The 27,696-nt window shown below is 39.5% G+C and overlaps 3 protein-coding genes across 10 annotated transcripts in view; 1 reads left to right on the top strand and 2 right to left on the bottom strand.

The window, feature by feature from the left end:
* The window catches only part of LOC127511094 (guanylate-binding protein 1-like), a 290,795-nt gene that overhangs the window by 217,325 nt on the left and 45,774 nt on the right, over positions 1 to 27,696 (bottom strand). The gene's annotated exons all lie outside the window — the stretch shown is intronic.
* LOC127511100 (tripartite motif-containing protein 16-like) overlaps positions 1 to 27,696 on the top strand; it is a 123,778-nt gene that overhangs the window by 36,692 nt on the left and 59,390 nt on the right. The window lies entirely within an intron of this gene.
* Positions 6,436 to 26,856, bottom strand: LOC127511165 (tripartite motif-containing protein 16-like). The gene is made up of 5 exons (XM_051891829.1): positions 26,368 to 26,856; positions 23,674 to 23,904; positions 13,069 to 13,228; positions 9,035 to 9,082; positions 6,436 to 8,798 (listed from the first exon to the last, which is right to left on the bottom strand). The coding sequence occupies exons 1-5, from the start codon at positions 26,806 to 26,808 to the stop codon at positions 8,284 to 8,286; spliced, it is 1,395 nt and encodes a 464-aa protein (XP_051747789.1). The 5' UTR covers positions 26,809 to 26,856; the 3' UTR covers positions 6,436 to 8,283.

Consider the following 27,696-nt stretch of genomic DNA (forward strand, 5'->3'; position numbering starts at 1 on the left):
ATCAAATGGTGCTTTGGTGCCCCCTAGTGGCTAATACATTGCAGAGAGTAATTATTTTGTCCTTTTGCGCTTACCGTAGTTCAGCAGAAAATGGCTGATACTGCTGCGGGTATGCGTGTTTCTTTTCTGTGCTGATTACTGTTAAACAAATGTGATAAAAGTGCATACAGAGTTTGTTCATTTTATGTTTTTCTTGTTTCAGTTTATGGTTTATGTCTGCAGTGTATTTCCTTGTCCATAAAATACACTTTATTGTTTCTCAGGTATGTGAATTTCATGTATATTCTTTGTTGTTTTGATGCATGGAATTGCTGCGGGTTGTGTGTGTAGTTCAGCAGAAAATGGCTGATACTGCTGCGGTTTATGGTTTATGTCTGCAGTGTATTTCCTTGTCCATAAAATACACTTTATTGTTTCTCAGATTCTTGTGTGTCATCTATTCGGGGATACAAAGCTACAAACGTTACATAAGCTCTCAGATTCAATGCGTTTCTCCAGTAGGCTATTGGATATTAACATGGCCTATTTTGCAAACATGACTTCTCGATCTCCTTAGTGGTTTCTTTAAGCCAAAATGAGTCCACACTTCAGCTCTGTACACGTGGCGGGAGTGGATTAATTCTATCATCTTGTGAGCTGGGTATGTTAATGCTAATGCTAGCGAGGCACGCACCTTGTGCTTCTCTGTGTCAGTTTACATTCTGAGATAACACTGCCATGTAGCGGTTGGGTTTGAACTGAACACAAAGCCACGAATCTTGGATATAAATAAATAAATAAATATCACCACAGTGTTTTTGAGAATCGATACAATATCGCCAAACATAATATCGTGATATTCACATGCATCAATATTTTCTTACACCCTAATACTGGAATTTCTAACTTCGATACGATAACTTGAAAAATACTGATTCAAGACTATTTGCGATACCACGGGGAAAACTGCCATGTACTGCCATGTACTGCCATACAGATATTTTTATTATTATCTCACAAGTTTTTGATAATTGAGGTAATTTTGCTGCAATAGCTTTCACACAGCACAGGGAGGTTTTATTTGAAACTGAACTAAAATAACTAAAAAGACAAGTAAACAGTCAGTAATAAAATAAGAACAAATAAACAGATTAGAATAAAGAGTCAAATGAAATAAACCTGTTTCAGGTGGGTCTAACAGTAGTATTGAAATAAAATAAAGCAGTGGTTCTCAAACCTGTCCTGTAGTCTCACCAGCTCTGCACATTTTGTATGTGTCCCTATATCTGACACATCCATTTCAGGTCTTGCAGTCTCTACTAATGAACTCATGAGTTCATTAGATCAGGTGTGATAGATGAGGGAGACATACAATGTGCAAGACTGTTGGTACTCTAGGACAGGTTTGAGAACCACTTAAATAATTATTTTAAAGTAATTAAAATAAAGTAATTAAATGTAAAAAAACAACACTGAATGGTCTTCATTGTAAAAATTAAATACAGATTAAAGCTTACGATTAAAGTTATAAGAGCAGCGCGTTTAAGAGCTTGTCCACTGTTACACAACATGCACTGTGTTCCCAAACTGACTGTTTAACTGAATAGGTGTACTCGCCAAGATAACTCGACAAGAAAACCAAGTTAATCTGGTACTCGTAAGTGGTGTGAGAGGCGGCTTTATGAGAGCACCACTTATATAGATTAGTGGTGCATGCACTTTTGGTGTAAGCATGAAACCTGCGAGAATGAGTAAAATTATGCACAATACAAGGCAAGTACTATCCAACCAGAGCAAATGAGACGAGTTACGGTGTGTGTCCACTGGCACAAAGCAAGTGATATTACACAGCGCCTGTGACCCCCTGTTTGCACAGGGAGCGTGCCTTGCAACCATGGAGACATTTGTGAGAGGCGCTGTGTAATATCATTGTGCCTGCTGCACCCATGGTACGGCAGCAAATTTCCTTGATTATTACGCCGGAATGAGAGTATAGTTCCTAGCCATATCGGCCTAGAAAATTGCAACTTTTCATTTTCCGTCGGTCTTAGTACACGATGTAACTACAGAAGAGTCAAGTTTTAAATAGGGAAAATATCAAAACTCTTTGGTCATTTTTTAAGGAGATGCTAACGGTCTAATCAGATTCAATGAACTATGCTAAGCTATGCTAAAAGTGGTACCGCCAGACCAGAGATCGGCTGAATGGATTCGAAAATGGTAAAACTCAACTGTTTAACTCTAGGGGAGTTGGAAAATGAGCCTATTTTCAAAAAAAGTGGAGTGTTCCTTTAAGGTATATCTTCTTAAGTGCGACGTTACCAGCTGCTGTCCATGGCGCTGGTGCTGAATTGGTTGATATCGATGGCTCGAGAATCGATAATTCACTCTATACAGGGGCTGCTTCACTGCATTATGTGAGAAATAAGTGTTCTTTATCAAAAGAAGCACTTCAGAAGTAGAAATTGCATTTATCAGGACTTATGGGATGTTATAAAAGTAATCCAAATTGCAAACTAAATCTATATTGTAATTTATCTATATTCTGGGGGTGCGGAGCCCCCATCAGCGTGAGTTTAAGGCAACCGTTATTTTAGAACAAAGTTTCAATTCCTTGGAGACACGTCATGCAGCTGACAGACATGTAGGTATCGCGTTTATATCAGTTTTTTTTTTTCAAAATATTCACAAACGTGTTAACTATATCATGAATTATATGATATACGTATATATGATATATATATATATATATACACAGCAATTCAGAGCTGTCGGATTTACGTAATGTTCCCCGAAATACTTAAAAGTATGTGGCCGGTGAACTGGGAGAAGAATAGAGTAAACTTTATTGTTTCATACTCAATGTGTGTCTATGAATAAAACACTTCGTCAAGTTATATAATTGAACGGGTTTATTGTTGCAGCTTCCGTAGACATCAGTGTATGGAATTTGATCAAACTACAAATGTCTTTTTTATGCAGTAGCCTACTTAATTCAAATGTGTATTTAAATGTCTGAAACCTAAAATAAACCTGATGAGGTTAAAAACACCGAATAGTTGTGATACATGACAAGCGCGGAGTGCGCGTCTGTCTCTGGATCAGCGCTAAAGCACATTTGAATTTAGCAGTGAATCTTTGCATTTTATTCTTTGCCATAATCCTAATCAAACACTGCACGTATTACAGCTTCAGAATTATTTTCTTATTGACAGTGATAAGGTATAGCTAAGAGTGATCCAGACCAACCTTACGAAAGTATGACTTACAGAAGGTATACTTAACTGAGAACGTTTCGGGAAACACGTATTAACTTTAAGGTACAGCTTAAGGTATAATTTAAGAACGACGTAGAGTTAAGAAGGTTTCGGGAAATCCAGCCCTGTATATTTTTATTTTTGCAAAGGTCGGGGCTCCGTTGTACATCGTTACTAGCCTATAGTGGAACAATTAAACACAATCGATGGTTTAGAACATTTAATAATTATTGCACAGACCTATAGGGTGACCACGCGTCCCGCTTTGTGTTCCATAAACATGTAGTTTTTTGCTTTTTTAAGAAAGCATTTTATTTATTCTTTTTGCTGCATAGTTTTTCATCGTTCAAAACAACCCGCATATACATTGCGCGCCGCTACTTCATGAGGAACGTAATCGTCAAATATCAAAATAAACATCGTTATCGGTTTTAAAGGTCGTAACATACTAACTATTCGTGTTAAATTAAAGTAATACTGTTTGTATGTTTTATAACAGGGCGCGAGATTGTTTTGCACAATTTTCAACGTCCACAAAAGTTCCGCAGTCACAACGCAGCAATTTCCACACACAAGTCTTAACTACGTGGTGAAGGTGTACTCAGATATGAATAAATAAAAAATAAAATAGAATAATACACGTACTTTGTGCTTACAATGAGTCTAAAATGCAAAATAATAGTTAAAAGTTAAAACAGTTGTAATTTCTGTATACAGTAGCCTATAAAAACAGCTTGTGAAAATTAAAATATTAAATTCAATAAAAAATATTTGTTAAATGCCGTTTTATATTTATGTTTGTTATATTTTTGTAATGTAATGTGCTTTTGTAAAGTCATGTTATAACAGGCATATTGTTTTGAACTGCTTTTACGGTGGTTACTATTAATAGTGTAAAAGTTTTTTTGGTGAATTGTATTAAAACCAGAGCAAAAATCCTAATAATAAAACTAAATCATAATTATTAATGTAATAATAGCCTATAAGGAACCCACAACAATTAAAAACAAAAACATTCAAAACGTATTGTCCCTGTTTTTTAATAAATAGATAACAAATGAGATTTTGGTAATATTTTGACCACTAAAATAGGAAATGACCCCAGTTTCCATTTTAGAAATCTGGTCACCTTATTCAAAAATAGTTATCTGAATGATGCCTGCTGCCTTTGGGCTCAGTGATGCTGAATTTAAATGACGTAAAATAAAGACATGTTATGTTACATAATGGCGTTTTCTGGAAGGGACTAAAGAACAAAGTATTTTTATCAGCTGAAAGGCAGAATACAAATGTTTTTATTAAGTTAGATACAGCTTCAGGTTATGTTTTAGTGTCGGTAACATGTCCCACATTGTCCCACAAAAACTTAGTAATCGTCCCACATTTGGTTTGTTTGATGGTGGTCACCCTACACAGACCACAACTGGCCAACAGATAAGTCTAAAAATAAATTATGCTCGATCCGACTCGACTCATGATCCGCTCTTGCTCACGACATGAAATTTATCTGTACTGTATACGTGTTAGTAGCCATTAAAAAATGAAACCAAATACCTTTTCTTTATGATAACAAACGAGATTTTGGTAATATTTTGACCACTAAAATAGGAAATGTCCCCAGTTTCCATTTCAGAAATCTGGTCACCTTATTCAAAAATAGTTATCTGCATGATGCCTGCTGCTTTTGGGCTCAGTGATGCTGAATTTAAATGAGGTAAAATAAAGACATGTTATGTTATATTATAATGTTATTTTTTAATTTCATCTATTTGATTATGAAAAGTGAACTGCATGACTAAGAAAACATCATAAGATGCGCAGTATATCGGAAGACATGGAGTGGGTCAGACATGATTTTGACCACTTCAACCAATTGCCTGGATTTAATAAATAAGAAGCAAATATAGCAGAAAATATAATCATGACATGGAGGCGCCGGCGCGATCACTTGCACGTGAACTGGAGCGCGTCTTATAGGCTAAATTAACTGAAACTCAGCGTATAGGCTGCTTGCCTCGCAGACATGAGAAATATATCTATAGAAAGCGTGAAATGTCTACTTTTAAACGAAATAATTCAAAACGAAAAGAAATAGGCTACTCTCTGATTACGTAGGCCTAATCCGAATGAAATCTGTGGAGATGTCAGCAATGTAAACATCTTTGCAGCCGACACTGATTCAGAAAACATTCGTTAATTAATAAACAATTAAAATGTCTCCTTGCTGTTTTTTGTCACATTCATAATCATTACTTTAGCCGGTTCTTTATGGCAAGCTTTATGCGTGCGCTTGAGTGTTATATAGCCTATACGTAAACGCTCATTATAATGGTTTATTCTCTACAGTATTTAAGAAACTAAATTCATTTAAATGTGATTAGTCAACTATTGGCTTAAATGAACTACTACTAGTCGACTAGAAAAAACTTATTTCACATATTTTCTATCCAGCATGTCACAAAGGTTTGAGATTGTGCTCCGTTCCCTCCCATGTTCTGACACAGACACACACAGAGCATCGTACATTATTATCAGTTTAAAGTTGTATTTGTGTATGACTAACCTGCACTATTTCTTTAGAACAAAACTTTGCAGGTTTATCGTCACACACCAGTCTTCTTCAGCTAGCCTATGTGTCCCACCCCAACACACACCAGAGAAAAAACTTTGCAGATCCTATGGCTGAGAGAGAGCATACTCGATTCAGTGAGCTTATAATGCTGTTGTTGACGTGTTAAAATTCACATGTTTTTGGCCCTTTTGGCCTTCCATATCCATACATGTGCGTCGTGACCGCGTCGCTTCCATTATGAATGCGCCTGCCGCGCGGCTACATTTGAAATAACTGACTTGTGGGTGGAAAAGACACGGTATGTGAACGGCCCCTTAATCAACCTATTTGTTTGAAATGTTCTTTTAATGATCAAGCCTTTTTACATGATTTAGTTGCTGCGGACTTGCACAAAGTCAGTTTAATCCCAACTGTCGAAGAAGCATGGTCTTATTTTTACCAATCTTTTAGTATTAGATTAGATTATTAATAAACACGCCCCCCTAAAAACAATTCGACATAAAAATCGCTGTAGCCCATGGACAAATTGGAGCTTAGTCACCTTATTACATAAAAAAAACCAAAAAAACTTTGGAGTAAAGGACGATGTTCAAAATCTGAGATTGGATTTTTTTTTTTTAGACAACATCGGAATATGTGTACTCAATCCATTAGAAAAGCAAAATCCCAATATTATAAAAAGCAATTCTCTAACTCAAGAACTTTCTGGAATACAGAACTAGAAAATAAACATCTATTACAGCAGGGTCCTGTTTCATTAAAGAATGAAGATGTTGTTGTTGCAGACAATACAAAAAATAGCATTTTATTAGAGCAAGTAATTTATTTGAGAATCAAGTTTCTAGACAGTATATTTCAAAAAAAAAAAAAAAAAACCGAGACATACAAAAACCATTCAAACTTCATCATCTTTTTCCTTACAACCAATTAATAAGTTATAGGTTTGGTATGAATTATGTAAACTTAACACAAAAAACCTGCTGGTCTAGATGCCTTAGATCCCTTCTTTTTTAAAGTGGGTGCATCAATTATATCACTTTAACATATATAATATATAACTACAATAAATCCAATTTCAGTCTTGCCTTGTGTTACAGAGATGATGGAGAAATTAATTAACAAGCAATCGATAGGGTTTCTTAATAAATGTAATATCTCATCTGATGTCCAATCTGGTTTTCGTTTATCATTTAGTTGTATTACAGCAGTTGTAAAAGTTATGAATGATATTTATAATGTGTTAGAAACACAACAATTTTGTGCAGCTATTTTTATTGATCTTGCTAAAGCTTTTGATACAGTTGATCATTCTATTTTATTATCCAGATTACATAGTAATGATGATCCTATTCTTTATGCTGTAGGATCGCCATACGATGAAGTTTTAAAACAGGTACAGGACTGTTTTAATAAAAGTTTTTTAATTATTTAAAATTGGTTCTAAATAGTACAAAAACAAAAGTAATGTGGTTTGGAAAAAAACAACAGGGTAATTAAGACATTACAACCTTGGATGGGGCAAAAATTGAAGTAGTATCTTCATATAAATATCTCAGAATTTGGCTGGATAGTTCTTTAACTTTCACTAATCATATAACTAATCTTCAGAAGAAAGTTAAATCTAGACTTAATTTTCTATATTGAAATAGATCTGTGTTTACTACATCAGCCAAGAAATATCTTGTTGAAACCACTGTTTTACCCTTGTTTGACTATGGTCATGTGGTATATAGAAATGCACGTAAAGGTGTTCTGGAACAATTAGATGTGTTGTATCATGCAGCAATTAGACTGATTACTAATGCATCTTACAGAACACATTAATGTGAATTATATTCTCTTTTGAATTGGACATTATTGCATATAATATGCAAAATACGGTATATCTTTATTTGTAAAGCTTTGTTAGGGTTATTACTAAATATCTTCAAAAGTTGCTGCAACTTCAAACTAATACATATACAACTAGATCATCTAATTATATCTTTCTGACTATCCCTAGAAAGAAATCTACTTATGGTCGTTCCATTTTTTAATTTACAGCCCCAAATGACTGGAATGTGCTACAGAAGCTATTGAAATTAGAGACATGTATTTCAGTCTGTGCATTCAAAAATTATAGCAAGTTTTTACATTTTCAAATAAGCATCATTTAGTATGCTTATTAATCCGTTTCCTTTGTGAGGAATGCTGGCTGCTTGGTCCCCACAATATAGGTGATCTCAGGTTTTACTATTCTTGTGGAGACATTTGGTCCTCACAATGTAGGTTAAACAAGCACACACTTTGATCTCACCTTCTATATGAGGATTCATTATACACATTTATTCTGACATGTTATTTCACTGACAGAAGTTCAGCTGTAGTATTAATGTAATGAAGAGAAAATAAGAGACTATAACATCTCACTGTTACTGATTCATCATGAGCTCAAAGCATTATGGGTAGAATCTCTCTACAGTCTATTCTGATTCATCAACACAGTTTCACTGATCCATAAACCCAAAACCCAGGATAGAGCGGTTGAGTGAATGTGGTCTGGACTGTGTGGATGAGGCTCATTGTGTCTCCAGAGACGCTGTAGAAGGACAGAGTTCCTGCACTGTGATCCACATATACTCCTATTCTACTGCTGGACACTACAGGGAGTTTAGTCTCCATGTTATTGTGTATGAATGAGTAACTGGAGGAAGAGCAGAACAAACTCCAGGATTGATCATTATATCCAAACCGACACTCATCACCCCCTCCCTTCCTGCTGATGCTCTTATATGACATTGATATAAACACACCATCACCACTCCACTCAATCTCCCAGTAACAGCGTCCACACACTCTCTCTTTACACAACACCTGCCACCTATGATCAAATCTGTCTGGATGATCAGGATACGGCTGCTCTGTGTCAGTGACAGTAATCACTCTGTTCCTCTCAGACAGACGGAGGTGTTTATTCACTGTGTTCAGATCCAGAGTGAGCTGATGGGAATCTGATGGAGATAAAACACATCAGAATCAGGAATGATCAATCTGATCTTTTAATGTATCTGAACTCTTCATGTTCAATATATCAGCAGTGTCTCAGTACAGTTTACCAGATATCCTGTGCAAATCATCATTTACATGATCAACTCTAAAACTCTTCTGTCATGTTTTCTTTCACCTTCTACAGGAAGAACATGAACACACTCACTGAGTTTCTCTGCTTGTTTTCTTAGTGACTTACATAGTAGGAAGTCGTTCCTGGTCCTGGGAACAATGTTGGTGAAAGTGACTGTGGAAATCAACAGACATGAAGAGTGTGATTATCATGTCAAGAGAAAATGATCCCTGCATCTGTTCTAAGACATTTCTAATATGATCTTCTACATCAGGGGTGTCCAATCCTGCTCCTGGAGGGCCACTGTCCTGCAGAGTTTAGCTCCAACCCCAATTAAACACACCTGAACCAGCTAATCAAGGCCTGACTAGGCGTACTGGAAACTTCCAGACAGGTGTGTTGAAGTTGGAGTTAACCTGTTAGCCGGCACCCCTGCTTTTGAAAAATAAAAACAAGAAATGACATACCCAAACTAAAACAGATACATTTCATGAACCCTTTGCACTAAAAGCATAAGTAAAGTCTCATTTGAAAGCAGTCACTATGCAGTTTATTGTAAAGTAATAATTAATTATTGTCAAAAAAAAAAAAAAAAAGATAAATAGCTTCAAAATTTTGTAACGTTATCAGAATTTTTTTTCTATGAAATATCTTTATGGAAATAAAAGTGAATTTGGCCTTGTTGCATCTAGAAATGCACTGCAGCGGAAGCCACATGTTGTATTTCAAATCTGAAGATGATAAGTCTAAAGTCTCTGTGTTTTATTAAATGTTTTACAAGACAATGTCATGTGATTTTATTTTGAAAAGGCTCTAAAATGCTAACTGATGTTTATTGCCATCTTCTAAGCATCTATTCAGTTTATTGCCTCTATTGTTTTGTGGTGCAAACTTCCCCATTCAGTTTCAGTCTTCCCTGCACACATTCACACCTCTCCAGCCTGCTTATGGCTCTCATTATTCTTTTCTTTTGTCTCTATTGTAATTACTGACAATGTTCTATTCAAGCAGATTTAATCCCTCATTTGTTTCTTTCATCAAACTTCTCACTTCACCTTCTTTGAAACTGTATCAATGCCCTTCTTGAAAAAAGAAAAAAAAAAATCACTGAGCTTTACAATTAAAAATATTTTTTTGCATTACATTCGTTTAGAACAGGTGCTTCTAGCATGTTAGATTAGCACACCAACAAAACACAACAATTTATGAGATTAAAACAATGTTTTTGCTCCAAACTTCAAGTCTAGTGTTTTAAATAATCTTCTGTGATGTAATGTGGCTTCGGGTAAAAAAAAAAATCTGCATGTTATAGCAATCTCTGAAAGCCTCTGTTAGTTCCTGGAATGTCACATGTAGGGTTTCCAACTTCTGGAAAGGAAAATAAGGGACAATTGTGGCCATGCAAGAAAACATGCAATCTCCCTGAGGGAAGACGTGTTTAAAAAGGCAAGTCGTCTTTCACTATTGCTAATGTTGTTAAATAGAGAAAAAACATGTTACGGTCATTTAGGTAGCCTAACTTGTAGCGTAGCCTATTGGACCACAAATTTGTCTCAAAGGAATTATTAATTCTCAATTTAGAGCATATGCCTGAGAATACGGGACAAACTGCGGAACACTTCATTGATGCCTTAAATACGAGATGATTCCATATTATACTGAACGGTTGGCAACCCTAGTCACATGGTATGCCTGTCCTTTACCACATGTCATTTGTGGACAAAATGTGCACAGAGCACCCTCAGGCTGCAAGTATGAATTGAAAACGCAGAACATCAGAGTATCCAGCGCTCATAATGAATACAACAGCGCATTTTGGGTAAAAATTGAATAAATATTACTCCTGTATAGAAATTTGACATAAATTTTCAGGCCTCATCATATTACAAATGAAATTACAAATGACGTTAAAAGAACAAAAAATTACATATTAAATTATGGAATTTAATATGTTGCTATCACATTTTATTTCAGTCAATTTCACTCATCTCAGTATAGCAATATAGTTTGGGAAAAGCCGATATGGCATGTTTACTAAAATAAGTTATGTGTTGTAAAAAAACCCGCACATCTGCACCATTCATTCACACAGAACATGCAGAATTCATATTTAAACTGTCTTTTTGCGGTTTAATATTGACAGACATCTGTGATGTCATTTGTAATTTTAAATTATTAAAATTTAAAAAAAAAAAAATTAAAATTTTAATAAAATTATTAAAATTACAAATGATTACAAATGACTTACTTCTAGCTTCTGACCAAGGCTGTATCTCAATACTAGTGTTACTTGATCTCAGTGCTGCGTTCGACACTACAGATCATAAAATACTCCTAGATCGACTACAGAATTACACTGGTATCCAGGGACAGGCATTACGGTGGTTTAGGTTGTATCTATAAGACGGTCACAATTTTGTTTATTTAAACGGGAAAAAATCTAAGATAACGATAGTAAATTATGGAGTGTCGCAAGGATCTGTGTTAGGCCCTCTGCTATTTTCAATATACATGCTGCCACTTGGTAATATTATAAGAAGACATGGAATTAGTTTCCACTGCTATGCCGATGATACTCAGTTATATATTTCAACACAACCAGATGAAATCTCCAAATTATCCAATCTGACAGAGTGTGTTAAAGAAGTAAAACATTGGATGACTAGTCATTTTCTTCTATTAAATTCAGATAAGACTGAAGTATTACTTATTGGGCCAAAAACCTGTACACAGAATCTCTCAGACTACAATCTGCATTTAGAAGGATGTACTGTTACTCCATCCTCGACAGTTAAAGACCTGGGTGTTATATTAGACAGCAACTTGTCCTTTGAAAATCATATTTCATATGTTACAAAAACAGCCTTCTTCCACCTCAGAAACATTGCTAAGATACGGAATATGTTATCTGTTTCTGATGCAGAAAAGTTAGTTCATGCTTTCATGACGTCTAGACTAGATTACTGTAATGCATTACTAGCTGGTTGCCCTGCTTCCTCAATAAACAAGCTACAATTAGTACAAAATGCAGCTGCTAGAGTTCTTACCAGGTCAAGAAAATATGATCATATAACACCAATTTTATCATCTCTTCACTGGTTACCTATTAAGTTCCGTATCGATTATAAAGTACTGCTAATGACCTATAAGGCTCTAAATGGTTTAGCACCTGTGTACTTAACCGATCTTCTATCGCCCTACAATCCTTCAAGCTCTTTAAGATCACAAAACTCTGGACTTCTGGTTGTACCTAGGATATCTAAGTCCACTAAAGGAGGGAGAGCGTTTTCACATTTAGCTCCTAAACTCTGGAATAGCCTTCCTGATAATGTTCGGGGCTCAGACTTGCTCACCCAGTTTAAATCTAGATTAAAGACTCATTTCTTTAGCCAAGCATTCACATAATGCATCTCATATCAGATCAATTGCACATAACCATCTTTGCTTAATGTTATGAACAGCAGCTACGCTAATTATTCTAGATTTGCTTTTCTGTTTTACCTGAGAGTACATCAGCTTCAGTTTGGATCCAGCCTCTTAAGAAGACCTCAGATGACCAACGCTTTTGAAGAGACAGTGCCAAATCCTGCGAGGACTTCAGATAACGCAACATCTGAAGCATGAACAACATGCACATTCCCAAATTTCTATATATCCTAATTATTGTTAATATGTAATTCATTTTTCCAGGAGCTCTTTGCTTCTATCTTCAATTAAATTGCTAACAGTGATTGTATATTAATTGCCTAAATTAATACATTATTAGCTTACAGGAGATTTTTCTCAATGAATGTGGCTGACGCTCATATTTCAATGAAAAGGTAACAACTCTGTTTTTCATATTCAAAACTCCTGACGCATATTAACAAATAACGGTCACTATACGATATTGAGACTAAAACAGAGATTAAAAATTGAAGCTTGATTCTTAGATCTTTCTAATGATGTATAGTTTGTCAAGGTAATTACATTACATCTAACTGCAAATTTGAGCTAATTTAAACAAAGACGCTTCAGTGCGTCTGCGCACTTGCGAAGGTTAACAGGTTAAACTCTGCAGAACAGTGGCCCTCCAGGACCGAGTTTGGATACCCCTGATCTACATGATATGAGATGATGGAGGATCATTTCTGAGAGCAGATGAATCTCCAGGACTTTACCTCTGACAGAGATCTTCTTGAGCTCCTCTTTGCAGAAATCCTCCAGTTTGTCTCTCAGCTGACGGACAGATTCTCTCACTCCATCAAAAGAGGAGAGAGAACTGAAGGGATCGTCATTTACGTCTGTAGATTCAGGAGGAGCTGAGAGAGAATGGAAACTCTAGAGAAAACAGAAATCAAAGCTCATCACCTCCACACTCCAGCACTACTGTCAGGTTTGTGTGGCTGTTGTTGATCTTTCACAAGTTCACACTTACATATAATTAAATAGAGCAAAGTTTATGTGTATTTGGCGTGCTGTCTGGGGGGAGGGCTCAGAGCTCGGAATATGTCCCGAACACGGAGTACTCCCCCAAAAAGCAAAAGAGCAAAGGACCCTGCAACCTCCGACGGGAGCAGCTCACGGCGTCGGATGGGTGGGTCCTATCGCCTACCAAACATGGAGACGTATAATTTGGATCACCCGGTTGGGAGGGCTTACGCCGCTTCTTGATGGGAGCAGATGGGTGAGCCCTACCGGCCGATAAATGAGGAGATCAACTGATAAATCGATGGATGGGGAATGGCGTGATTCAAAACGACCAACCAAGAGGGCCCATATAGCCTCCAGCCGACAGCAGGGTGAAAGAAATTTGAAATGCCCGGCCAGGAGAGCTTGGCCGGGAAGGCTCTCGCAGCATCCGATGGGAGATCAATACTCATGGCATCGGACGGGTAAGCCTCACTGGACAAAGAAAGAGTAAGCATGGACACTTGACCAGGAGGTTTTTTGATTATTTTTTTTTTAGCGGATGAGCATTTGATGGGCTTTTTTGATATGGAACCAGCTGGTCCTGATGTAGCTTTAGAAAGCGTCTGAAGACCATCTTCCAAGAGCTTGGATCTGCTGCTGGGATTGGCCTTTTTTGGGCTGCTGATGTTGTTGCGCCAATGCAGAAAGAGTGACTGGAGATTTTTTTTGCTTTGATGCCCAATTGTTGTAGAACGGATTTGAGGTGTTTTTGGAAACAAAAGCATGCAACGGGTTTGTTGGAGTCAGATTTGGAGTCAAAAGGGGATTTAGCCTGAGAGCTTCTAAATTGGAGGTATGCAAAAACAGATTGGTATGATTGGATTGGTGACGAGAGGTTGAAAATATACACCACTGTGCAAAAGTCTTAGGCAAGTTAGTATTTTCACCACCAAAAAAATGGTTCAAAGCCAGTTAACTCCCTGGGGTCAGTGGTCACGCCGGCGATACCACCTAGGTTTTGTTCTTACTAGTGCAAAAGAGACGCAAAATACTTAGACGATTTTGGACATTCAGATAAGAGTACATCATGAATACATCATTCAAAACTGTGAAATGTCTTCTTTTTTTGTGTGCTCTCACAGTAAAAACACGTTGTGCTTTTTGCAAAATAAAGAAAACTAACCTGATGTGCGATCTGCCATCTGTCTCTAAATTAAGTCCATTCTGATACTCCTCAGAAAATGAACTGTAACTTAGAGAATATTTATCACACAAACATGAGACATATGTCCAAAGAAACACTGAAATGTCAGGTTTTAATAATGTAAGTCAAATCAAAAACAAATAGTCTCTGTTTATGTAATCTGTGTGAAAAAAGAGAAATGTCAGTCATTTGCGAGTCACCTCATTATCCGCTAATGCGGCCAAGGCCACGGAGAGCGCCTCACTATTCAAAAGCAAATTCTGAGGCGATCCATGTAAACAGAGTCAACAACGCCCGCTGTCATCAACTCAAAAAAAAAAAGTTTACTCAGATTTGTGTACTTTTCATTGTTTTGAGACATTTCAGTTCCATTTTGAGGAACAAGCCGAGGATTGGGAATGGTAAGTTCTGTATTCTTAAATTCTTTATTCTAATCGCAATATAATGTCTGTCAATATTAAACCGCAAAAAGACAGTTTAAATATGAATTCTGCATGTTCTGTGTGAATGAATGGTGCAGATGTGCGGGGTTTTTTTACAACACATAACTTATTTTAGTAAACATGCCATATCGGCTTTTCCCAAACTATATTGCTATACTGAGATGAGTGAAATTGACTGAAATAAAATGTGATAGCAACATATTAAATTCCAAGTTAACATTTATAACAAATATGATACATAAAATGTCATAGACGTAATATGAATGTTTGAACAAGATTTCTTTGGACTGTTTTGGACAGATTATGGAGTGTTTACTGTAAAATAGCCACTGTATAAAGTGCCACATAAATTAAGCTTTTGTTCACAATGAATGATGAAAATTCAGCTTTGCATCACAGAAATAAATGATATTTTTTAAAGTATATAAAAAACAAACCCATTATTTTAAATTGTAATAATATTTCAGAATATTGCTGTTTTTTTCTGTACTTCTTTCAAAAACATTGAAAATAGTAATGTCCAATCTGTTGACCGGTACTGTAATTTAAAATATAATAGGCCTATACAAATTCACATGATATGCAATAATACGTGCATGCATGAGACAAAAAAAAATCATGTTTTCTGTTAAGAGTGCACATTATATTAACATCAATAGTTGCTATGGTACTGTTATCAACATGCTCACAGATGTTTTTTCTTTTATTTCACAGATTTGAGAATCACAGTGACTAGATATTGGCCCACATTGGACTGCATGAATATGATGGTGAGATCACTGACTGGAAGCAGGAAAGGTTGTTTTTTTTTTTTCCTCCAGTGCATAAAAACACTAAACACCTTGGAAATTGCAGGTATGTGATGTTCACTTATATCTTTGAACAGGATTTATTTCCAGGTATAACTATGTACTCAAAGTATGCCTTTGTATCTCATTTATATTGTTAACTATATTCTAAATAAACTTGTCCTCACATTCTTAAGTCCCCTCTCACATACCTGACTGAAAGGCTCATTATGCGGGTCATTGTCTCTTCAGGTGTGAATCACAGCATTATTCAGGATTATTCACGCCTCCATGCATATTGTCTTTTCATACAAGAAGTGTCTTACATGTTTGTATTTTTGAGGGAATAACTTTTATGCGTGGTTATTGATAAAAACAAAAAAATGAAGTCACTGAAATAAGGCCACAAAACAAATACTGAATGTGTCCACAAGACTTCTGGGTACTGAATGTTGAAGCCTAGAATTTTTGCTTCAAAATGTGAAAATCATCCTGCCTGCTCATTCACATAAAACAATATATTGATTTAAATTTTGTAAGACACTTTTTGTTTAGAAAGACAGTATGCATGGAGGCTTGAATAATCCTGAATAATGCTGTGATTCACACCTGAGGAGATAAAGACCCGCATAATGAGCCTTTCAGACAGGTAGGCTATGTGAGAGAGAACTAAAGAATCTGAGGACAAAGTAGTTTATTTTGTAGTTAACAATATAAATGAGAGTCAAAGGCACATTTCGAGTACACAGTTTTACCTGGAAATAAATCCTGTTCAAAGATATAAGTGAACATCACTTACCTGGCATTCCAAGGTGTTTGGCGTTTCTATGCACCGAAGAGAAAAAAAACTTTAATGTTTCCAGTCAGTGATCTCAGTATCATATGCATACAGTCCCATGTGGGCCAATATCTGGTCACTATGATTCTCAAATCTGTGAGATAAAAGAAAAAATATATGTGACCATGCCTGTAAGATAAATCTTATCAGCCTGACTTTTCTTTCTCTGTTTTCTCTCTCTCAGTCTTTAAGGCTGCAACGGTGAACGGAGAAGAGTTGTTATTGTTTCATCACACATCTGTTTTACTGTACTCTATGTATGTGTGTGTGTGTGTGTTTCTTGGAAAGCAGCCAAGAAAGGGTCCCTGATTCTTTGTTTAGGAGAGAGGGCTATAAGGCCGCTCTGGGTAGTATGGTGCTTCAGCTGGAAACTGACCATATATAGACTTATTCTATGTCTCACATTCTATAATGATATAATGTATATTCTCATTGGACAGTTGCTACACCACCCTTGAAACATGCATAAAAGCCATGTACAGAAGTAAAATTTGGAGAAGTTTTGTGAACAGAGATTGGCTTCATGTTCATGACTCTTTCCATGGGCCCATGCATTCTTGAGTGAAAGGAGGGACTGAGAATATTGTTGTGTTGGCACAGAGAAATAGATTTATAATCTAACAATGCTGATAACAGGATCATATGTCCACTCGTAACAGAAAACATGATTTTTGTGATCTGCACGTATTATTGCACATCATGTGAAGAAAATTTTGTATAGGCCTATTATATTTTAAATTATATACAGTACCAGTAAAATGGAGCATCTGCAGAAACAGAGGAGATAACACTGCTGCGATAGTAAAAGCCAATTGGATGGCGAAATGGAGATCCTTTGGGAGTGTAGGAGATAACACTGCTGTGGCAGTGGAAGCCAGTTAGACTGTAAAATGGAGATCCTGTGGGAGCAGAGGAGATAACACTGCTGTGGCCGTAAAAGCCAGCTCGACAGAGCTCCTGTGGGAGCAGAGGAGATAACACTGCTGTGGCATTGAAAGCCGGTTGGATGAAGCTCCTGTAGGAGTGGCGGAGATAACACTGCTGTGGCAGTGGAAGCAAGCTGGATGGAGAAACAGAGCTCCTGTGGGAGCGGAAGAGATAACACTGCTGCGGCAGTGAAGGCAAAGTTAGCCAGAAGTAGTAGTAGTAATTGAGTTTATTGCCATATCAGCATTACCGACTATTATATGGCAGATACATATTGAACATTTAACAACATTCCATAAATACAATATAATAAAAACAAATTTTTTTTTTTTAAATTTGACAGACAAAAAACATAAAAATAAGTACATATACAAAATAAACGCAATACTATAAAAAATACTTTAAATGTACTTCTGCTAAAAATTGTAAAAAAAACAACAACAAACAAACAAAAAAAAAAAAAGAATAAATCCTGGATCCATAAATAACTCCTGTCCTGATAAAAGGGGGGCGAGGGGGGCGTGGTTCAGCGGAGTCAGCAGCGGGAGAGAGAGTCGGGAGACGAACGGTGAGTGAGTGGGTTAAATGCAAATGACGAACACCTGTCTCTTGTTTCAGTAATTGGTGTGGAGAGAGTATATAACGCCAAAAGAAACAGGAGTGGGGGAGAGAGAGAAGGACTACTGACTGCTGCCCACGCTGGATGTGTCGTGTTTTGTTTGTGGAGAGAATTTGTGATTTATTTGTGAACGTTTTGTGCCTGTCTGCACACCTTTTCCTTTTTGCTGAATTTATGGAATAAAAGCAGTCAGTAGTCAAGCCGACCCTGTCCTCTTCCTTCCTAAACATTGAACCTTGTTACACTGGTGCCGAAACCCGGGAAGGAAGACGGAAGCCGCCGCCATGCAATCGTCCTCCGGATTGTCATTTGCGGAGATTATCAGCTCCCTCGCGGTCATGCAACAGGAACAACACAAGGCCCTGCTGGACTTGAGACAGGATCAAGAGAGATGTTTTCAAGTCATTGTCCAAGCCCAGCAGGAGGACCGCGAGAGGTTCCGGAGCTGGATTGACCGGGAGGTTCGACCGGAAGCCCTGGAACCTCGAGCTGTGCCCACCCACCTACCACTCAACAAAATGGGATCTGAGGACGACCCGGAGGTATTCATCGACTTATTCCAAAAGACGGCCGAGCTGTCGGGCTGGCCGCGGGACCAGTGGCCGATGCACCTGGTCCCGTTGCTCTCCGGGGAGTCCCAGATAGCGGCACAGCAGCTTCCGGTGCAGAATCTCCTGGTCTTTGACGACCTGAAAAGGGCCATCCTCCAGCGGGTCGGCCGGAGCCCTGAAGAACATCGCCAGTGGTTCCACTCCCTGGAACTGGGCGAGTCTGGCTGACCGTTCGTGATGGCCCAACAGCTGTGGGACTCCTGCCGTAAATGGCTGTTGGCTGAGGGAAGCGACGTGGAGAAGATTGTCGATCGAGTGGTACTGGAGCAATTCATTACTCGGCTCCCAAGGAAGACAGGCGAGTGGGTCCAGTGCCACCGCCCCACGTCGCTGGACTCGGCCATCCACCTCGCGGAGGACCATATGGTGGCGTGCCCAGGGGTCGGTAAACCCCACCCATCTGCTTCTCTCTCTCCTTCTTCCCCTTCTGTCCCTCTCTCTCGTCCTGTCCCTCTCCCTAGGTCCCGTCCACCTGGCCATCCTCGAGTTTGACCAGAGCCAGTTTGGGGGTCCCAGAGCCCCACCCAGGAGGGCAGGACTGACTTCCGCTGGGCAGGACCGCGCTCCTGTTTCTCCGCTTTCTCCACGGCAATCATTTACCCCACTCCCTGCCACTGGGGCGGCGGGGAGGTCTGGGCCAGCCTGTTGGCGTTGCGGGGACCCGGAGCATTTCGTGGACAGGTGCCCGGTGATGGAGGTCGGGACAATGGTCCGGGTCCCGGACGCCCCGCAGGCTGCCCCCGGTCAAGCTGGCTGGTATCAAATACCTGTGAGTATCAAGGGGGGTACCTATCAGGCCTTGATGGATTCAGGCTGTAACCAAACCTCGATCCATCAAAGCCTGATTTCATCCGGGGCATTGGATACAAGCTGCGTGGTTAAGGTGCGGTGTGTGCACGGGGATGTGGTGGTATATCCTGTAGTGCCGGTCATTATCCAATTCCGGGGCCAAAAGCATAGTGTTGAGGTGGCAGTTAATCCGCACCTCCGGCATCCGTTAATTTTGGGGACAAATTGGCCAGCATTTTCTGAATTATTGGGTTATTTATGCACGGATGCCTCTTGGGAAAAAAATGCGATGGTTGGGGATGCGCAAGTACAGGCGGGAGAGACTGATCAGGGACCACTGAGTGCTGCTTCAGAGGAACAGAGTGAAATTGAGAGAATAATTATCTCGGATCACGATGACTTTCCCCTGGAGCAGTCTCAGGATGAGACACTAAAACGTGCATTTGAGCAGGTCCAAACCATCGACGGTCAGACTCTCCAGCCTGGACGGGCGCTTACCTATCCATAATTTGCAGTTATAAAAAATCAGTTGTATCGGGTGACCCAAGACACCCAGACAAAAGAAGATACACCCCAGTTGTTAGTTCCAAGGAGCCACAGGGAAATGCTTTTCCAAGCGGCTCATTCTAATCCAATGTTCTAGACACTTAGGGCAGGCAACAACACTAAATCGCCTCATGACCCGAATCTTTTGGCCGGGCATTCACGAGAATGTGCGCAGGTGGTGCGTGTCTTGTCGTGAATGTCAGTTGGTAAATCCACCGGCCACCCCAAAAGCGCCTTTGCGCCCCCTCCCATTAATGCAGGTCCCCTTCGAGAGAACTGGTATGGACCTCATCGGGCCATTAGAACGATCAGCCAGGGGACATCACTTTGCATTAGTCATTGTGGATTATGCAACACGATATCCTGAAGCAGTCGCCCTCTGCAGCATTTCCACGAAGAGTGTTGCGGACGCACTGTTTAGTTTAATCTCCCGGGTGGGGATTCCAAAAGAAATCCTCACCGATCAAGGCACGGCGTTTATGTCACGTACTTTACGCGAACTTTACGAATTATTGGCCATTAAAACGGTCCGTACCAGCGTCTTTCACCCACAAACTGACGGGCTGGTAGAACGTTTTAATCGCACGCTTAAAACCATGATTCGTAAATTCGTGCAAGAAGACGCCAAAAATTGGGATAAATGGTTGGAACCCCTGTTGTTCGCTGTGCGAGAAGTCCCGCAAGCCTCCACGGGGTTTTCCCCCTTCGAGCTTCTCTACGGACGCCAGCCCCGCGGGGTACTGGATGTCCTAAGAGAAACTTGGGAGGACGGACCATCTCAGAGTAAAAACGAAATTCAGTATGTAATGGACTTGAGAGCAAAACTCCACACTTTGGGGCGGCTATCAACGGAGAATTTGTTACAAGCCCAGGACAGACAGAGCCGGCTGTACAACAGGGGAACTAACTTACGTAAATTCGCACCGGGAGAGAAAGTGCTTGTATTGCTTCCAACGTCAAGCTCTAAATTATTAGCAAAGTGGCAAGGACCATTTGAGGTCACACGACAGATTGGAGATCTCGATTATGAGGTTATACGGTCTGATAGGAGAGGGGCATGTCAGATATATCACCTCAATCTCCTTAAAAAATGGAATGAGGCAGAGGCAGTGATGTTGGCGACGGTAATTGGTGGAGAGGATGATCTCGGGCCAGAGGCGAATACCAAACCCCAATCTCTCGCACTGGCCCCAGGAGGAGATCATCTCTCGCCCTCCCAGCTCACTGACCTAACAAAATTACAAGCAGAGTTTGCGGACGTGTTCTCACCCCTACCGGGCCGTACTAATTTGATTCAGCACCATATCGAGACAGAACCGGGCATGGTAGTTCGCAGCCAGCCGTACCGTTTGCCTGAACATAAGAAAAAAGTGGTTCAGGCAGAATTAGGGGCAATGCTTGACATGGGCGTAATAGAAGAATCCAACAGTAACTGGGCGAGCCCGATAGTTTTAGTTCCGAAAACGGACGGCTCGGTTCGGTTCTGTGTGGATTATCGCAAGGTGAATGCTGTGTCGAAATTCGACGCGTATCCAATGCCACGGGTGGACGAACTGCTTGATCGGCTCGGTACGGCTCGTTTTTATTCGACACTGGACTTAACAAAGGGATATTGGCAGGGGGGGGCTGCAGGCCGGATGGCTCCCTGGCCTGAGTCGGGCGGTGGGGGTATGTGGCGAGGGGGGCGTGGTTCAGCGGAGTCGGCAGCAGGAGAGAGAGTCAGGAGATGAACGGTGAGTGAGTGGGTTAAATGCAAATGAGGAACACCTGTCTCGTTTCAGTAATTGGTGTGGAGAGAGTATATAACGCCAGGAGAAACAGGAGTGGGGGAGAGAGAGAAGGACTACTGACTGCTGCCCACGCTGGATGTGTCGTGTTTTGTTTGTGGAGAGAATCTGTGATTTATTTGTGAACGTTTTGTGCCTGTATGCACACCTTTTCCTTTTTGCTGAATTTATGGAATAAAAGCAGTCAGTAGTCAAGCCGACCCTGTCCTCTTCCCTCCTAAACATTGAACCTTGTTACAACAGAAAACTGTTTAAAAGAGTATTCCCCGACCAAATATTGATCCCGATGGCATAAACTGTGCTCATGATTTACCGACTGAAAGCGATGCGAAATTCAACCAGGGACAGAAAACAAGAAGGATTTGGGCTGTGCTGTAACGGGTTTGAGCCGTCGGGGGTTGAGAGTGTGAGCTGGCCGGGACTGAATCTGCGGCACGGCTTACTGAAGGCCTGCTGCGGCGGCCTGACGCTGGAGGAAGCCCCATTCCTTCGCGGAAAGAGGGCAGCATTGCCTGAAACACGAACTTAGTGCTCGACGGGCCTTATTGTCCATTTCTCTATGCCAGGGATGATTGAATGGGCTGGATTAGAGAAAGACACGGAACGAAATCATGGATGTTATCACCTGCAGTGGTGAGGGTAGGCCTCGGCGTGCGGAGACCGTTTGTTGGAACTGATGCTTGTGAGATAACACCAAGGGATCAGTGATAGGCAGAGGAAAAACACTCCTTAGCCTGGAGGTTTTGTGGCAATTGATTCCTCCAGCAAGAACAATTCGTTATTGGATGGGAAGAGCTTGATTTCGGACATGTTGGGAACTTAGGGTGGGGCTAAATGCTGACAAACTGTCAATGAACAGAGGTAAGTCTGCTGTATACACCTCTTGTCATGTTAATTGAGTTGATTAACTGAATGTGCTCCTCTCGTGCTTTATGGGTTAACTCTCTGAATGTGCTCCTCCTGAACTTTATTAATAAAACATCATTTAGTAACTATCCTCAATTTAGCACTTTCAAACCATCAACTTTATTATTCTCATGTTCATTATATCATGTTAGAGCTGTAAGGTCTAGTGTTTGACACTTCCACTATATGTGAACTTTCTAGTAAAACACTTGATGATCAAACATCTGCCAATAACATGAATGTAACAGATCAAGAGCATCAATGGCGTCACATGACAGGGTTGAGTAGATTTGATCAGGAAAAGCAGTTCAAAGGCAACAAGTAGATTGACTATTATTTATAACTTTTCAGCAGTTAGTGACTCTGAAATTCACAAGGACTCTTAGGACATGATCAGGTCAGGTTTTGTGTTTTAAATACGTCGAAGCATTGATAGTATACAGTCTCACTTCCTGTTTGAGGACTTCACTGTCAAATTCATTGATCTGTTACTGACAGATAGTTATGAAAATGTTTATAAAAGGTTTCAGCAGGTTTGAAGTTTATCTGATTTTGTTAAACATTACTCAAAATTTTGTAGTACAATCTTTTAAAATCTTTGTAGTCAAAAAGATTATGGGAAATTACCTGGGTGAAACTGGCACCATCAAGTTCATGGATTTCACATTGTTGTAAAAAAATTTTTTTGAACTGTTGTTGTCTGGAAGCTCAATATAGCTTTCATAAAAATGTTTTCTTAAGAGATTTCCAGAGCTGAAATGCGTTTGTAAGTGTGTCTCTTTCAAAACAAGATGATCAGATGAGAGATCAGATCAACACTTCAGTCAACGGCTCTCATTCTGCTCTTATGAAATGTTTCTCTGTGAGTCTCTTGCTCAAGTCCACTATGATCCTGTTCTTCTAGATCTCTGTTACCTGCAGGAAATGGATGTGATCCTGTGTGTGTGAAAGCTGCTCCAGCTCAGCGTCTCTCCTCAGATCATTGATCTCCTGCTCCAGTCGCTCCAGTCGTCCTTCAGCTCGACTCACTGCAGTCTTTTCCTGATCTCTGATCCGCTGTGTGGCCTCAGAGAGGCTTCTCTCAATGGAGCGGATGAGCTCAGTGAAGATCCTCTCACTGTCCTCCACTGCTGTCTGTGCAGAGCGCTGTTAGGACACACATCACAATCACACAGTGGCTTCAGTGAATCCTGACTGAGACTTCTCAAACTTCCCTTCACCAGACTCACCTTATGAGACTCCACAGCCTCTCTCAGCTGTTTGTGCTTCTGCAGCACAAACCAATAACAGGAATCATTACATAAATATGTAAACATCACATAGATATGAATCCAATATCGGTGAAGTGGTGAGACTGAGAGGTTAAAGATGTTGCATAGTAAGGTTAAAATAGGTTAATTCATAAGTGTCAGCATTATTTCATCAATGTTTAGTTTTATAGGGATAGTTCACCCAGAAATGTAAATTCTTTCATTGTTTACTCATCCTCATGTCTTTCCAAACTTGTATGATTTTCTCTTGCATAACACAAAATAAGATATTTTGAAGAATGTCTCTGTTTCTAGAGCCCAAATCAAATATGGTGACACATCAATAACATAAAACCTAAACACGCCACCATATTTGATTTTTCTTAACACTTCAGAAGACTTAGATTACCCCACTTGGAGTTGTATAGATTTCTTTTATGCTACCTTAAAGGTAGGGTAGGTAATTTTCAGAGAGGCTAGCAATAGCGAGCTAGCTTTGAAAGCATAAGTACCCACCCTCCCTACAAAGCCACGCCTCCTTCAAAACACATGAAAGCGCACAGAAGGGACTAAACAAAGGTGCCACGAGAGATGACGTTAAATTACCTCATCTCAAAACACATAATTCATTACAATAATAATGAACATAAACAACTTACAGAGCTCTTACTTGTACCACCTGACTGCTACAGATCAATTTCGGTGTTGATAGTGTTGGCATTGAAATGCATAAATTATAAGTATAATGTCATGCGATTCCTTCTTTTCCAAATAACAGTAGTTATGGTGTGAATGCAACATAAGCTCATTGTTTTGGTTCAGAAGGGACTGTAAAAGGTGGCTGCTGTTTTGGTTGCGGTGCTTGGTGACTGATGTCTGTCTAACTCTGCATAGTATAAATGCACTGATGTCGTGTGATGTCTGCGCGAGCAGGTGTGCAGAGGTATGGAAATACATATGTTGACAGACATGTAGGATATTGTATTGTATTGGACGACCATTTTATGGTCCACAGACTATATATACATATATATATATATATATATATATATACATACATACATATAAATACATTTAGACCACTTAACTTAGTGATTGCTATCAGAATATGAAGCGACTTTCAACCAGCATAGCAAAAAATGTTTCTGGAACAAATTACCTACCCTGCCTTTAATGTTATTCTCTACATCAGTGCGCACTGTTTCTGAACTCCCTGAAGCACCTCCATTGTAGTCCTGACTCTGAGTTTTCTTCTGGGAATGAACACGTCATAAGATCCCTTATTGGTTAGTAGTGTGTTGTTGCCATGACCAAGAGACACTTTTTTTAACACCCTGATCTACCACCCCCAAGCTAAACCCCTTTTTCTGCACCTTCCAATGCAGACCGACTTGATGGTTAAAATGTACTTTTAACATTATTCCTCAGCAGTATACAACCACAGTCTTTTGTTGTTTTCTCACCATTATTATAATGACTGCTTTATGAACAGTGCAGTTAGATGCATGTCACATGTCATAAATGAAGTTACAAACTGCATACTGTAGGTTCGGGAGGAGTCTAATCATTCAGTCCTGTCAATCATCATTATGAGTGTATATAAGTAGCAGTCATTGCACCTTCCCAGATCTTCCGGCATCCCTCCATCTCTCCATCGCCACTTATGGTAAAGCGCATTACATTTCAGACACACACTCTAAGCAGTAGACAAATCACAACAGACGGGGGCCGGCGGACCAATCAGAGCAGACTGCGATTTTTGGAAGGTGGGTTTTAAAGAAACTGAAACTAAAATAGTGTTCAGACAGAGGGTGAAAACAGGCGTTGCAACAATGTAAATTCTAAAAAAAAAGTGAGTTTTTTGAACATTAAATTATGTAAATGTATTCGAGTATACCCCATCAATAAAAATATGAACCTGTAAGGGGCCGTTCACATAGAATTCATTTTTTCCATTCCACTGCGCTACTTTTCCTTTTATTTTCCATTATTACATAGACACGTGCTAGACGGTTGTCCATTGCGCTGGTGTCTTCTGCAGCGTTGTTCGCTTGACAAGGCATTCTAAAAACGCAGCACTCAATTTTAATAAGTTGAACTTTTTTTAAAATCAAATTTTTCGTATTAACATACAAAATGAAGACAAACAATCAGCTATTACGACAGTAAGTAAAAATCTAAATAAGTGAAAAATATAAAATAAAATAAAAAATGAATGAAAATGATAATAAAATATATATATAAAAATTAAAATAAACATAATTAAAACTATTCAGTTACACTGAAGAGTAGACATAATGATAAGTTGAACTTTTAAAAAACGCATCTCTAGACCTTACGCTTCTTTCATTTCACTGACCTGCATCTCCTGCAGTCGTCCAGTGGCATCAGTCAGATTGTGTCTCTTTCCTTTAAACCAACTCTCATGTTGTTCAAGATGATTCTGACAGTAAGACTCCAGACACACCAGACAGGACTTGACGGCTTTGTGTTTTCTTCCAGTACAGACGTCACACTGCACATCTCCAGCTCCAGCGTAACAGTCAGCAGGAAGTTTAGTCTTCTTCAGTTTCTCCACCAGTTCAGCCATCATGGTGTTTTTAGCTAAACCAGGTCTTGGACTGAAGGTCTGTCTGCACTGAGGACAGCTGTAGACTCTCTTCTGATCCTCCTGATCCCAGCAGTCTGTAATACAGATCTTACAGTAACTGTGTCCACAGGGAATGGTCACTGGATCCTTCAGAAGATCCAGACACACTGGACACATGAACTCATCCTGAGAAATTCTGGCTTCTGCCATTTTACTGCATGAATACAGACACAAACACACAACAACACAACTATACTGCAGTTTCTCTGAACTCATGTGAGTCCTGTTTCCTGATTCTGTGTTTGAGTAATGTGTGCAAAACAGGCGTGTCTGTAAAGCAAATCAGGTGTGTCTGTATAGCAGTGTGATGATGCAAGGTATTTTTGGAGCAAAACAACTGAGCTCCTGTGACAGCAGAATTTGTAGTTTTAGAGATTATCCACACATGTATCGGTATATTTGAAGTCACAGAGAAAAATGTTTTAAGATTTGCTAATTTGTAAATTTTTTCCTCTCCCACAAACACAACACATTGTTTTACTTGAAACATTTCTAGTACAAGCTCAATTCCATAACTACAACTGCTTGAATCTGCTGCTACGAGTCTCAAACACCGTTTTCTAGCAAAGGCAAGTTTTGCGTGCTCTCACTTTTCCACCACATATCCATGTGAATTGTGGAATAAATTGATTTGTGCATTTGTAGAGGCAGCGGCAGACACTGTTCAGAGATCAGAGAATTTGGGCCAATCAGAAGAGCTAGTTTGGGCCGAACGAGTAGTGAGAAAAAAAAACTCCAGGTAGCGTCTTCCCAAGCACGCAGTGGCAAATACCAATTCACGAGTTCACACTTGTAAATAATTAAATAGAGTAAAGGTTACGTGTATTCGGCATGCTGTCTGGTGGGAGGGCTCAGAGCTCGGAATTTGGCCCGAACCCAGAGTACTCCCCCGGGTGTGATAGGAATAGTTAGAACTAGAAGTGAGGAGATGGGGTGGTGGAGGGATGCTGATAAACTGTCAACAAACAGAGGTAAGTCCAAAGTGAGCAGCTCACAGCGTTGGACTACCAAAATGGGAACAGCATAATTTGGGACGCC

This window comes from Ctenopharyngodon idella, chromosome 4, assembly GCF_019924925.1.
Source record: "Ctenopharyngodon idella isolate HZGC_01 chromosome 4, HZGC01, whole genome shotgun sequence".
Lineage (NCBI taxonomy): Eukaryota > Metazoa > Chordata > Actinopteri > Cypriniformes > Xenocyprididae > Ctenopharyngodon > Ctenopharyngodon idella.